Raw genomic sequence first — 14,814 nt, forward strand, 5'->3', positions numbered from 1 at the left:
GTCCAGGAATTGGTTTCTGCCTTTTGCCCAATGCTTGCTAGAATGGGCATATCCGTGGATTGATGGATGTAATCATCAAACATCCTTTTTAAAGATATTGCAGTAAGGTGTCCTCAGAATTTAATGGACGTTTTAGGAAATTCACAACACAGCGAAGGCGATCGTTTTCTCATCGTGATGATATCGCGCACTGCCACCTGGTGGAATCTTCCAGATTTACATAGCATTCGCTTGCAAGTATAAACAGTATAACGCTTGCGTAGCAGAAGCGTCCTCAAGCACAAGCTTCACGTGAAGTAAAACCGTTAGTTGTTGAAACGTGGGAGGTGCTTGCTCCAATTTGTCATGTACCGTAGTTATGGTAGGGGAACGCCACAAATCTAACAGACTGCCATATACGACAAAATTCAAACATGAAGTTATTTGGTGCGCAGAGAAGGGAAACCGCAAAGCGATCAGTGGGTGTGAGACGTCACAAAAGAAATTCACTGGACCCAAGAAAGGGTGATTTCCTGAAATTAATGATGCAATCTTCATGTTCTTTCAGGAGAAACGCCAAGACTGGACTATTTGTAAGTTATGATCTGCTTCATGGAGAGGTGATGAAAAAGGCCCGATCCTTGAACATTTCTCGAAGTTGTTTTAAATCCAGTAAAAAAAAGCCATTAAATCCCTTGTGGATCCTGCCAGTGAGTTAACAGAAACTGGAAAAATCAAATGCGCAGCTCCTTCAGAAGTAACACAGTGGGTATCGGCTGCACGGAAAGCCACCACCCTTGAGAGCATTATTGTCAGATCTTTCAAGAAGTGTTGTATAAGCAATGCTTTGATGGATCCAAAGATGACATTCTATGGGAGAACGATGGTGAAGATAAAGATCATAGTGCCTGGAAGGAGAGCACGGACAACAATTCAGTTATGAATGATGACGGCGACTCTGATAAATAATCAAGACGGATGCTTTTTTCCCCTTTTCTTTTATTTTTAATTCCTTTCAGCTGAAAGACCAACCTCAAAAGGTGTAATAGCTAATAGCGCAAATTGATTGTTCTTACGGCACTTACAGCTCTCGACTGCAAATCTAATCTGCACGGGATTATAATCCGCATCTGATTTTCATGTTTTGGGCGTGTACCAAATGAATATCTTTCTGGACAATATCTTTCTGGACAAAATTTTTAAATAGGCCTACCTATCAGACAGCCTTGGTGTCACAATCCCTCCTAATTCATTAACAGCTGTGTTTGGTGTACTTCCAGGTGGGCTTAAAGTGGAGAAGGACAAACAAACTGTGATTACTTTTACTTCACTACTGGCACGTACACTTATCCTGCTCAACTGGAAGAATCCTAACCCACCTCTTTTAAGTCAGTGGGTAACTGATGTTATATACTATTTGAGATTGGAAAAAATATAATTCTCACTTAGAGGATCTGTGCAGAACTTTTATAAAAACCTGGCAGGATCCAATCAATAACATTTTAGAATAAGCATTTACTGTATATTGGGGAGAAGGACTCCTTTCCCTCTTTACTACTCTCAAAGTTTTACTCTAGCTGCTGGCCTTCCTCTCTTTCTCATGGTTGGGGGTTGAATTGAATTTAGTTTTGTTAAGTTTGACTTGATTGTATGGAATTTTATATGCTTTTAATACATTCAATATAAGATAAAAAAAGTATATATGCACACAAACATACATAAGCACATATTGTATATATACTGTAAACTGAGAAAGGAAAATGTCTTTCACTAATGGGTTAGACACATAGGCTTGGTGCTAAAAAATATCCAACCTCATCCATTCATCCACGGTGGTCTGCTGGAGCCAATCCCAGCCAACACAGGGCACAAGGCAGGAACCAATCCTGGGCAGGGTGCCAACCCACCGCAGGACACACACAAACACACCCACCCACACACCAAGCACACACTAGGGCCAATTTAGAATCGCCAATCCACCTAACCTGCATGTCTTTAAACCGTGGGAGGAAACCCACGCAGACACGGGGAGAACATGCAAACTCCACGCAGGGAGGACCTGGGAAGCAAACTCGGGTCTTCCAACCTCATTGAAAAGTATATTTAACCATGACAAAAAATAAGATTTCTGTTTCACATTTAATAAAGTGAAAGGGGAATCTTAGTGCTGGTCTAAAGCAGTTGCAAGAATAGCGCAGATGGTAGCATGTCTGACTGCAAGTCAAAGGCATCATGGTTTGAGCTACATCTGTATAATTTCTTTGAATGTTTTTTAACTTTTTTATGTTATATACAATAATAATTATCAACACTACTTAAGTGATATCAAAAATTCCATATTATAAAATGATCTATTATAGAAAAATATTTTGTCCTACACAGTACTAAAAATATTAGGCATTCAGGTCATTTGGTCTTTACTTGTATCCAGTGCTAATGTATTAAGATTTGCATTTACTTTAAATCCAATTTTTGTCTGAAAGCATAACATCTTTTGATTCCCTTTAAAGTTTCCACTGACATCTTTTGTAGTCTATAATTTAAACCGACTACATTAACAGAGTTCTTAAGACATCAGAACCCTCACTGTCTCTATCCTGGGTGTTTTAAATGATCACTAAGTATATTGGTGTCTTGTCTTTAATGTGTTTGAGCCTTTTTATGCAGTTCTCTTTAGTTATGTTCTGTTGGCCTGGTTTAGAAATCTTAATGTCAGCAATAAAAACAGAATATGTCAAATTGTAAAACAAAGCAGTGAAATAGCAAGGTCTTGACAGTCCAATCTCACAGACCTGTTTAATAAGCAAGTGTTAAAGAAAACACGAGTGTCTTCTCTCAGTCAGGACTCCCCCACTACATTCTCAATGCCTGTTGTTGCCATCAGGTCACAGGTTCAACATCCAAGAATAAAAAGCCACCAGTTCAAATACTCTTTCATCACAACGGTTATTAATCTTCTAAAATGAGTTCCGTTTTAATAAGTATCTATCATGGGATAAACAGCTTTTATTTGCATCAGTCATTAGGCAAGTCTAAATGTGATGTGTTTTTAATGCTACATCTTGGCTTCTTGGAGTTGTGCAATCTTGCAGCGTTTTTGAGTTCAACGTGCACTTCTGTAGTGTTGTTGTCCTGCCGAGAAACAGACAGGTGATTTATTTACTGAACTGGAAGAAACAGGTAAAAATGAAACTAACAATTAAAAATAAAGCTAGTTACCAAATCCTAATGAGAGAAAGGAATCAAAGTATATAAAAAAATGGAAAAGAGGTCAAACCAAATGAAACTCACAAAATACACAATAGCAAAAGATTTCCTTTAAGCATTCTTTTTATAGGAGGTTTGTATCCTCAGACCAGATAATAAAATGAACCCTCAGCTGACCCTGACCTTTAACCTAATGTGTCAATTATGCAGAGGTCACAACCCTAGAAGCCACACCCCTAGCAATGCAGGAAGTACCAGCAAATGACAGATCTCAAAATGACCTAAAATAGCATTCAGGATGATGGAAAATACCAAATGGATCCACATGGAACCTAATCGTGACAGTTGTTTTTCTGGTTATGACTTTATGTCATGATTTGTGTATTTTTATTTTTATCGTCTCACCATTTTGTTTTTTTATGGATTGTCTGTACACATTTTGCTTGGGTTATGAACTGAATGTCCATGGCCCATGACATCATAGACGCGATGGCATAAAATGTTGCTATGAAGTACACATCTCTGTCCGAGATTATGGATAACACCCAAACACTTTTCATTTCAAAGGAATAAAATTACTTTTGTTTGTACTTTGTGGATGTCCTTTTTGCTCTCCTTTTTGACTCTGATTCTTTGATTCTCATCTTACTGTTTTGATGACCAATCTATTGAATTCCCAGTTACGACCTTTGCTTGCTCACCATTTACGTCTGTCTTCCTGACCCATTCTTATCTTCTGCTATTTTTTCCACCTTAGCACATCATCACTCCAGTTCAAAACTAGGTCATAAGTCATTGATAATCTATAAGTTTCTCTGTTTTCTATATGTATCATCATGATAACTGTGTTATTCATTCAAGAAAATATATAGTGAAGAATTTGTTGTACACAGGTGCAAAATGTTGGGGAACCAAGGTAGTGAAATCCTGTTTAATGAATTCCTTAAACAGAAAGTGTGCGGCAATGTGCTTCGCCTTCATCGAGTGCGTCAGATTTCTTGGTCTCATTCCAAATCTAAAGATGGCCTTCAACCGCCTGTACAGGTCTCCCAGGTATTCCTCAGAGCTGTAACAGGAGATATTGAAAGTGGCAGCTCCCCCTCCTGTCGTGGAGTGATATCGATATAGTGTGTGTACAGTATATTTGGAAAGAAAAAGAATAAATAAAGGTAAAGAAACACAAATTTTGTTTTCAAAAACATTTATTCTTAGAGAAGACATGAAACAACAAGAAACTCCATGAAATCTGGAGTTGGAAAACCTCACAGTACAAATAAACATTTTCTACCCCCATACTACATTTTAACATCTTTTTTTCATCATATATACAAAAATGCTCTCCTGTGAAAGTGGAGGAGTGTAAATTAATTTCTGACATCTCTAACTATGTTTCAAAATTATTATAGACAATCAGCATCTCCTACTGAAGGATAGAAACGAAATACGGTATAAATTACAATATTTATATTTAACTTACAATAACATGAAAAGATTGCTTTGCTTTTTGTATCAGAATATTAAAAAAGTACAGGCATATTAAATAATTTAACTATTATTAACAGTTCAGCTAACAACTTTTTTTTTTTTTTAATTTTCCAAAATATAACTACATGGTCAAAATGTTATAATGCTCTGAATGAGACGATGACAGTATGAACGAATGGCACATGGGGTTGTGTAAAGCATGCATGGCGCGACCATTATGAAGTCGTAGGTGCGAGTGATGGAAATTGTTTTGCCAAACCAGTAGCAATGAATGGCTGAAGTTATTAAATACGGAATGAAAGGAGAATGCGATCGCTAAAGAGCAGAGCACAGCTTACAGCTTGCTTCAAGTGCTAATCTTCTGTTTGTCTTGTGGGTAAAAATGATTTTTGTTCTCTAATAATTTCAGCTCTTTATATGCCAAAATCGTTTTTACAGTAAAACAGAACTTCAGTTATGCAAATATACTGTACACTCTAACAAAAACAAACAATAAAAAAAATGCAATGCCAATGCAGCATGGTGACAACCACTGTTTACTATGGGGTCAACCTTTAAAGTGAAGGCGGTTTTGTTTTCCAGAAAACTTCACGAAAGGTCTGTTACTCAACTTTTGGTCTTATAAGCCATTGTGGAGGCGGCACGGTGGCGCAGTGGGTAGCGCTGCTGCCTCGCAGAAAGGAGACCTGGTTTCACTTCCCGGGTCCTCCCTGCGTGGAGTTTGCATGTTCTCCCCATGTCTGGGGTCAGTCCAAAGGCATGCAGGTTAGGTGCTTTGGCGATTCTAAATTGTCCCTGGTGTGGCCACTGTATCCGATATAATGTGCCGTACCAATATATTGTAAAGTTTAAGGCTGCTTTTTTTCTTGCTTTGAATTCTACTTGCTTTTGCCAAATGAAAATGTACCACAAGAAGCACCAATAACACCAAAGCGCAAGTGAGGTAAGTGAGGGCTAATTATATGTCTGCCTGTGTTTGGGAAGAGGATAAATTGGGAAATCTTTTATGTTTAACCTTTAAGGAAGGATATTGGCATTTGGTTTTCATTCCTTCTTCAGTAAGAAAATGTTACAAAAAGTTCTTGGAGGACTACTTGATAAAGTAACAGGGTAATTATATGGCTTTGTGACACTATTTTGAAATTATTACCTACAATATACATGAACAGACACGTTATTCAGTAATTTAAAGAAAGGGACATCTACTTGAGTGGCTGGGCTTCCCCCTGTGGAGTGTGGGCTTTTGTGTTTGACATCTGCAAACTGTCAAACAAATGGAATGTGTGAACAAGAAGCAAGGACGCCATTGTGTGGTGGTAGTGGCTAAATGTTGGGTTTCATCTGAGGAGCCAAAACTGTGCTTAACTGCCACAAAGTAATAAACACAGAATGTATGACAATGTCAGTTTTACAAATGAAATCTTTAAAAATAACCAAGTTTAACAAAAGTAGCCAAATCTGTGATTGTATGACATCAAACTGATAGCCGTTTTTAAAAATGCAATTCAAATGTCATGAAAGCTTCGCCTAACCTAAGCAGTTATTCTGAACAGAGCGCTGTGGTAAAGTACGCACCTACATTTTATCAACAGAAACTAAAGAAGCAGCCAGGCTGCAGAAGCCTAAAGAAGGTCCCATTACTGGTTAATGTGTTTAGTGATGAACAAAATTCAAGCTACAATGTTTGTTGCCTGGACCTTAGTCTAAGTAGAACACTTGCCTCTCCTATTAAAAATGATCTCTGTTAACAATAGTATAACTGAGCTCATTTATTCTCAACAAAACATCTTTAAAGATTTAAAAACACAGATAATTATGTAATACGCTAGCTCAGTATATTGAAGTGTAACCATTTGTTAAAATGCTCTGAAAAAAAATGTACAAAAAAAGGCACCAGTTTCTAGTGTTTCTATTTAAATTGAGTTTAACAGAAAGAAATGGAGTATAAAATAGAAAAGGGAGGGAAGGTGAGGTAGCCTCGGTAAATGGTCATGTAGTGTTCTGCATTCTCCAGCTATGCATGGATCCCTGCAAGCTTCCCTGAAGGTCCCTAAAAATGTATACTGTGCGTGGAGTTAACCATAAGCCAGTGCAGGAACAAAATAGAGAAAGACGATGTAAAACAGTTCTGGTTTCTCAGTTCCACATTTCAAAAGGCGTACATCTTTCAAATCCGCATTCAGTTACGTGTCACAGTAGATTCTATTGTCTTCATTCAGTTCAATTTCCATAACTCTGCGTATCGTGAAATATGAAACACACATTTGGGTGACGAAAGGCAATTCACTTTGGAACATATGAAATAAAAAGGGTTATGTGGGAGGGTTTTGAAGTTTTGAAATGATCAACTTTGTGATAAATATAGCAACATGTGAATAAAAAATGTAAGTTCAAGTGACACTAGAGTAAAGCTGTGCTGAAATGAGGAGTTTTAGAAGGGAGGCCGTCAACTCTCTATGAACTCTTTGTGAAGTATATCAGAATAATATGGGAAAGCACTGACATTTTTTTTTCTTATCAAGTGGAAAACAAAAGAGAAAGTAGGATTAAAATGAATTGAGTCACAAAGTTACCAGGATACATAGAACTGGATGTTGAAGATTACAGATCTGGAGTTATCTACATGGGGATGTGGACATCACTATTGTCAGTGTTGGTGTTTATTTGAATAATTTTTATTACAAAAGACAACTGCAGAGTGGAGTAAGTGGGAGTTCACCGTGATTTAGTAAATTTGGTTGTCAAGTTTAGGTTTCAGAATAGTAAGCCCTGAAGTGAGCCATAATTTATTCTGTCATCATGAAAATATGTAAATGTTCTACACTGTGTGTCAGTCACTGAGTGACGAAGTAGCAGTAAGGACGTACAAATATCAGAAACAAATAAAATGTAAGCGGATTGTGCCAAAAACTATTTAGTGCACTTCTGAAAATTAGGGATTAAATGATCAACGTCAGTGACACGTCTAAACATGACAGTACAGTAAATTATCCACCCCAGTACAGTGATTTTCCTTCAGTCATGTCGTTATTGTAATACCAAAATTAAAAAAAAAACTTTTTTTCTTAGTATACCAATTACTCGGAATTCTGTATATTTCAGCACCATTGAGAAATGATACAAAACATTAAATTAAACCAAGCAATTCCCTCAGTATAAAAAGAATTTTAAAAAGTTAAAAGGTTAAGTGTTAATAGTAAAATTTACTATTCATAACCATTCTTTCAAAAAAGAAAGACAGCAGTAATGTTAAAAAAAAAATTCACTGGTCCCACATGCACAGTTCTAATAGTTGATTATTATAAATTAATGTCTATTTTTAAAAGTTGCGTTTCATTTTTGATGCCTTCATGCAACAAAAAATAACTGGGATAGCAATATACTATTGATTGTGAATCTACACATTTTCTCATAACATTCCAACAGAGTTCTGCGTAAACACGAAGACGGGGACCATAATTGAAATCTCAGAAAACAATCAGGAGAGATAAAGCACAACATTTTAGGCAATTATGACATTGATTTGATGTGCTTATTACACATTTGCTGATAAGCTAATAAACAAACTCAAGGGCAAGAAACAGAATTTAGTTTTCTGATAGTACTGTTTTGCTAACTAGTCACGTCTCAATGTGGAACAACTGCCCTTTCTCGCTACTCAGACCAGTGGTTTTCAGCCTTTGTTTTCACACCCAGAGTTCCTGCTTAAAGCCAGAAACGGGTCTACCTGCCTCATTTGGTTTTCTAATGTAAAACTAGATGTAAATACTGTTATTGAAAAATAATAGCAAGTAACTTTACAAGTGGTTTGAGAAGTGTTCCGGTTCAGCACTAGAACGCTAGAAAAAAACTTAAATGGGGCCTAATACTTTTTTTATTGTTTTACTATCACAATAATTATTTGGAAGTTGAAAAATGTTGGGGATTTGTTGAGGATGATCGTATTTATTAAAGTTAATGAATGCAGCATTTCACAATGTGGTCACTTTATTAGGTACACCTTTCCACCAGAGCAGTGACAGCATTGTATGTATGGACAGTTCTGTTTTAAGCAGGTAGACAGGCGTCGACACACTGTGTGCATCTCTGTGCAATTCACAGGGAGAACACTAAAGAACATTAGCTTTGAACATACCACATGGGCTGGCACGAGTGTATCAGTAACAGCAATCTTGCTGAAGTTGTCATGCATGGCAGTGTCATGGGTAGGTTGAGAATGCACAACCACTTAATTTAAAATAACTAAGAGACAATATAGTTTATATGACCATCCTAATGCTGCACATTGACATCTTCGGTCTTTCTGACATAGTCAAGCTGCACAGATGCTGGACTAGTTAACAGAGAGGTGTACCAAATAAACTGGCCGTGAAGTGCCTATTTGCATATTTAAGGAATATTCCCTGGCTACATAACTTGATGAATGAATAATAAAAGGTTTATAAGCACTGATTTGAGCCACAATAAGGATTCTTAGAGCTCAGAACATCTCACAGGACTTTTAAAGGTGTTCTTATTAAAAATGACTCTAATTTCTGGTTTGACCTATTATTGGAGGTATGCATGTTCTTTCTAAATGATCACTCTGGTACAGAGAAACGAATTTGGAAAGCCTTAAATGTGCTTTAAAATATTTTTTTCCAAAGTAAAAAGATTTGCCCACACCAAGGGAGACAAAGTTGCCTTGTAGTGCAGCAGAACAAGGGAACCAAAAAATAGCTCTGAAAGTAACAATATATTGTAAGAAACATGGTAGAAATAAAATGGCTCTTCAGACAGTTTCACTATTCATTGCTGGTTTTACTTGGCTTTCTTTTTTCCTTGTAAATAAATATTTAAAAAGAAATGTTTCTCTTCTTGCTGTGAGCACTGTCTCCCATTGTAGCAATAGACCTGGTGCAAACCCTTACTCTGAACCATCCGTTTTGTCTTCAGCTGCACAGGGGTCAGAAGTGCGGGCGTTGCACTGTGCTGGGGAGTGGCGTGTCACTGACCTTGCTGATCGGGAGAAACAAGAGGTGAGGGATTGTGACGTGCAGTCACAGGCGACATCCTGCAGAGAAAGAGAAAGCCGAGTTAAAGAGAATACACTGCTATTGCTGCTATGTAGCAGAAGAAGAGCCTCAGCAAATTCACCTAGCAGATGTTTCAGCCAGCTTGAATAATTACCTACTTGAGTGCACTGCAGCCTCCTTATGTACCATCCAATTAAAATGTCAGCTACAAAAAGTATGTGATGCATACATTTTGTTCCTTAGAGGTTAGAGGAAACAATCTGTTTACAAGTATTTCCATTAGGCTATGAAGACATTGCAAAATATTACATTCTAATTACAAAAATCAAAACACCTGGGGGGAAAAACCCTTGAGGTGTCAGAATCCGTGAAAGGAACTCAAGGTAGAACATTCATACAAATGTCTATTATTTACTTAGCCAAGCTGAAGGATGTGGAAAAAGCCACTTGTGTCTTGTGGCCTCCACTCAGAGTATTGTCTCACGCTTCTCAGCGCGAATTTCATTATGTCATTCCCACATGATACATACATTACACAAATGGTGGTATGTTGTTATGGGAACATCCAAGCATAGTGCAGCCACAGGATGTTTTTTTTTGTTTCACTGCTTCATTTCCAGTACAAATAAGCTGAAGAAATCATTATTGTGTATAAACAGTATATGGAAGATTAGGATGTGAAAGGAGAATATACCCTAAGTTCTTGTCAATAAGCCGCGGCTTATCTAAGGAAAAAAGTTGTGAAAATGAAAAAATAGAATATCGGCTTATACATCCATCGCGGGGGTTGCGTTCCAGAGCCACCCGCGAAATAAGAATATCCGCGAAGTAGAAACCATATGTTTATATGGTTATTTTTATATTGTCATGCTTGGGTCACAGATTTGCGCAGAAACACAGGAGGTTGTAGAGAGACAGGAACGTTATTCAAACACTGCAAACAAACATTTGTGTCTTTCAAAAGTTTAAACTGTGCTCCATGACAAGACAGATGACAGTTCAGTCTCACAATTAAAAGAATGCAAACATATCTTCCTCTTCAAAGGAAGAAACAAATCAATATGTCTGTTTGGCTTTTAAGTATGCGAAGCACCGCGGCACAAAGCTGTTGAAGGCGGCAGCTCACACCCCCTCCGTCAGGAGCAGACAAAGAGAGGGAGAGGGAGAGTTTGTTTTTCAGTCAAAAATCAATACGTGCCCTTCGAGCTTTTAAGTATGCGAAGCACCGTGCAGCATGTCTTTTCAGGAATCAGCTTTACAAAAGATAGCAACGTGAAGATAATCTTTCAGCATTTTTAGACGAGCGTCTGTATCGTCTAGGTGTGCAAACAGCCCCCCTGCTCAATCCCCATACGTCAGGATCACAGATAGTCAGCGCAAGATTGACAGAAAAGTAAGCAATCTAGCTTCTCAGCCATCTGCCAATAGCGTCCCTTGTATGAAATCAACTGGGCAAACCAACTGAGGAAGCATGTACCAGAAATTAAAAGACCCATTGTCCGCAGAAATCCGCGATATATATTTAAATATGCTTACATATAAAATCACAATTTAAATGACCGCTACGCGCTCGTGTTGACTCGGCGACGCCCAGAGCAGAAAGAACGCGCTCCGGCCGCTCCAACCGCGCCATGCGGGGAGTGAGAGAGACGGCAATATCTCACACTCTCTCCCCCCTTAAAGAAATTAAATGGGCGCGAGTGAGACCACTGACCTCCCTCCCTTCTATTAGTTATAGGTTATAGTATGTTCGGCTTATCCATGAGTCCGGCTTATCTATGATACGATTTTATTTTAAAAATTCGTATGATTTTTGGTCTCCGGCTAATACATGAGTCCGGCTTATAGACAAGAACTTAGGGTATAAAGTTATTGATTCTGAGGTTGCACATGTTGATTTTTTTTCTTCTAAATATATTTATTTTTACTCATCTTACTTAGATGTGTACATTATACAGGCCGTTGAGTCAATGAATATAATTTGAAAGCACCTGAAGTGCATGTACCTACGTGACGTTCTCTGAATTTTAGCCTATCATTCTTGAATCGGGTGACATTGCTGCCTCACTGCACCAGAAGACCTTGGCCTGGTCACTGTATGTGAAGAGCTTGAATATTCCTCCCATGTCTAAGAGGGTGTTTCTCAGGATGCCATTTGAGTAGTTTGGTTGCCTCCCACATCTCAAACACATGTGTTCTTACTTAACTGGTGACTATAAATTAGCCTGGGCAGATTGATACTTATGTGTAAGTGTGCATTGTAACACCCGATTTGTTGCTTTTTATCCAATCCCACTGGAAAAAGTGAGTTCAGAAAATGGATGGATTCTTGTGATCTGGGTAATTCATTTTCACGTTGAGCATCTCTGTAGCATTCCGAGATACGACTTCTATGAAGTGCAGTATTTAAGAACCAGGGGCCTCGTGCATAACGGCGTGTATAGAATTCTTACTAAAACATGGCGTAGGTGACAAAAGCGGAAATGTGCGTATGCACAAAAAATCCAGATGCATAAATCTGTGCGTTCGCCAACTTCCACATTCTTCCACTCCATAAATTCCAGTCAGCGTGAAAAGTAATGCACGTGCACGCGCCTGCTGCCACTCCCAAACTCCTCCCAGAATTACGCCTCTTTGAATATGCAAATCAATATAAATAGCCCTTAAGCTCAGTGTTCTGTGAAAAGGCAATGGCAAAAACACAGGGGAAAACAGAAGATTTTTCAGCAAATACCAAGTGGAAGCAAGGAAAAACTTACTATCTGATGGTTTAGACAGTGGTATAAACAACAAAAGGAAGTAGATCCAGTGACATAGAGTGTCAGAGAAACTCGAAAGCTCAAGTTCACAAAGTCACACAGTGCCCGAAATAAAAAAAGAAGTTGTCAGATATTAAAATCGCTGTGAAAAGGCAAGTCGTAGCCCACCGTCTGAGTGTCATATGAAAGCTTATTAGGGTACAGAGAAAAGAAAAAAATAGGCACACAGTGGGGAAAAAAGCTTGAAATGTCAACTTTAATCTCGAAATTTCCACTTTAATCATGTAGTTCATTTTGTCATTAACTTCATCTTTAAATCGTTTCATTTGCTAGCTTCTCAAATACCATCGTAACTAAAGTAGCACGTTAAATGCTTTGTTTTGTATTTGTTCTTCTATGTGCTCTATGTGTGTGAATCACAGGACACAGAATCCATTACATTCGTGATATTACAGCTCTCTGAATAATTTAAATACTGAGACATATACTTGATATCATTTTCATGATGATAGGAGTGAAAGCATGTTATTAAACATGGGAACACGGCGCAGTGATAGTGACAAGCTGCCGCCCTGTCTAGAGATTGTTCCTGTCTCCCGCAAGATGCTTGCTGCACCGTGCACAACCTTCGATGAAATAGTTTATTGCAGCAGTGCTGTCTCTTTCAAATGTACTAACCCCCGATTCCTGTCCTTCCTTTTCTTTCTCCAAGTAACCAATTGCCACACAATCAGCTCTGTAATAGATGTTAAGCCATCTGTAAGCTTAGAATGCCGATTCTTCAAAACTTTTAAGGAACATTGAAATATCTTCATGGTACATGTTTAATTATTCCATCCATCTATCCATCCAAGATCACACCAGTCCCAGCAAGCATACACCACGAGGCGGGAACAATCTCTGAACAGGGCACCAGATCGTCACTAGTGCTGCGCCACCGTGTCCTCACATGTTTAATTATTAACAATATAATTTATTTAAATGATGTTAACATTTTATCTGTATAATATAATAAACATATTTTGCTGCATTTCCTATCGTCATACGTAAATACACACTTTATAATTGTACTAATAAGTACAAACAGTTCTACAAGGAGCACTTGATGGACTGATTGAGTGCATTTATAGTTCTTGGGATGAAACTGTTTCTGAACCGTGATGTCCCTACAGGAAAGGCTCTGAAGCATTTGTCGTATGACAGCAGTTCAATAGAATGTGCGCATGGCTGAGGCAGCATGTGCTTGATGCTGTATACCGATAATTCTCTTTCCGATCAGCTGCTGTAGATCTGTGATTCCACACTCAGATACAGTGGGATGAATACTCTGAGTATTGCATTGAGAGGAACAATGCTAAAGCAGCTATGGTATTTGGAATAGCTTGGCCATTCCATGGACCATTATATTATTTCTTTTTTAGATCCACATCCCTGACGCAGCTATATCATATACACTGAAATTAACCGCATATTGTTTATTAGTTTAAGGCATCTAATTGTAATTAACCTGTAACAATATAATGGTCCACGGAATAGCCAAACTATTCCAAATACCATAGCTGCTTTAGCGTTGTTACTCTCACTGCACCTTCTTCTTATTCCTTCAGCTGCTCCCGTTAGGGGTTGCCACAGCTGATCATCTTTTTCCATATTACTCTCACTGCACCACTCGGAATATTTATATCACTGTATCTGAGTATGAATCACAGCTGTACAGCAGCTGATCGGAAAGAGAATCATTGGTATGCAGCATCAAGCACACGCTGCCTATTTGAACTTCAGAGCCTTTGCTGTACGGACCTCGCGGTTCATAAACAGTTTCTTCTCAAGAACTATAAATGCAATAATTCAGTCCATCAAGTGCTCCTTGTAGAACTGTTTGTACTTATAAGTACAATTACCTCACTGTAAACTTGCGATACAGTTATAATATTACACAACCTGAGCCACTTTAACACATATTTACATATGATGACGATATAATTTTCAAGATGAAATGCAGCAAAATATGTTTATTATATTATACAGATAAAACTTTAACTTCATTTAAATAATCTATATTGTTAATAATTAAATATGTGAGGACACTGTGTCGCAGCACTAGCAAGGTGCTGGCACCCTGTTCACGGATTGTTCCTGCCTCACGGTGTATGCTTGCTGGGGCTGGCGCGACACTGGAAGGATAGATGGATAGAACAATTAAACATGTACTACTAAGATATTTCAATGTTCCTTAAAAGTTTTGAAGAATCGGCATTCTAAGCTTACAGATGGCTTAATGTCTATTACAGAGCTGATTGTGTGGCGATTGGGTACTTGGAGAAAGAAAAGGAAGGACAGGAATTGGGGGTTAGTACGTTTGAAAGAGA

General features: G+C 38.1%; 1 protein-coding gene across 3 annotated transcripts in view; it reads right to left on the reverse strand.

The window, feature by feature from the left end:
* Window positions 1–4,370: 4,370 nt before the first annotated feature.
* The window catches only part of soga1 (suppressor of glucose, autophagy associated 1), a 144,262-nt gene continuing 133,818 nt past the window's right edge, over window positions 4,371–14,814 (reverse strand). For all 3 annotated transcript variants that reach the window (XM_028811785.2, XM_028811786.2, XM_028811784.2), the window contains exon 14: window positions 4,371–9,724. In XM_028811785.2, coding sequence (XP_028667618.2) covers window positions 9,578–9,724 — 147 coding nt within the window. In that variant the 3' untranslated portion in view covers window positions 4,371–9,577. The remainder of the gene's footprint in view (window positions 9,725–14,814) is intronic.

The sequence above is a fragment of the Erpetoichthys calabaricus genome, chromosome 10 (assembly GCF_900747795.2).
Source record: "Erpetoichthys calabaricus chromosome 10, fErpCal1.3, whole genome shotgun sequence".
Lineage (NCBI taxonomy): Eukaryota > Metazoa > Chordata > Cladistia > Polypteriformes > Polypteridae > Erpetoichthys > Erpetoichthys calabaricus.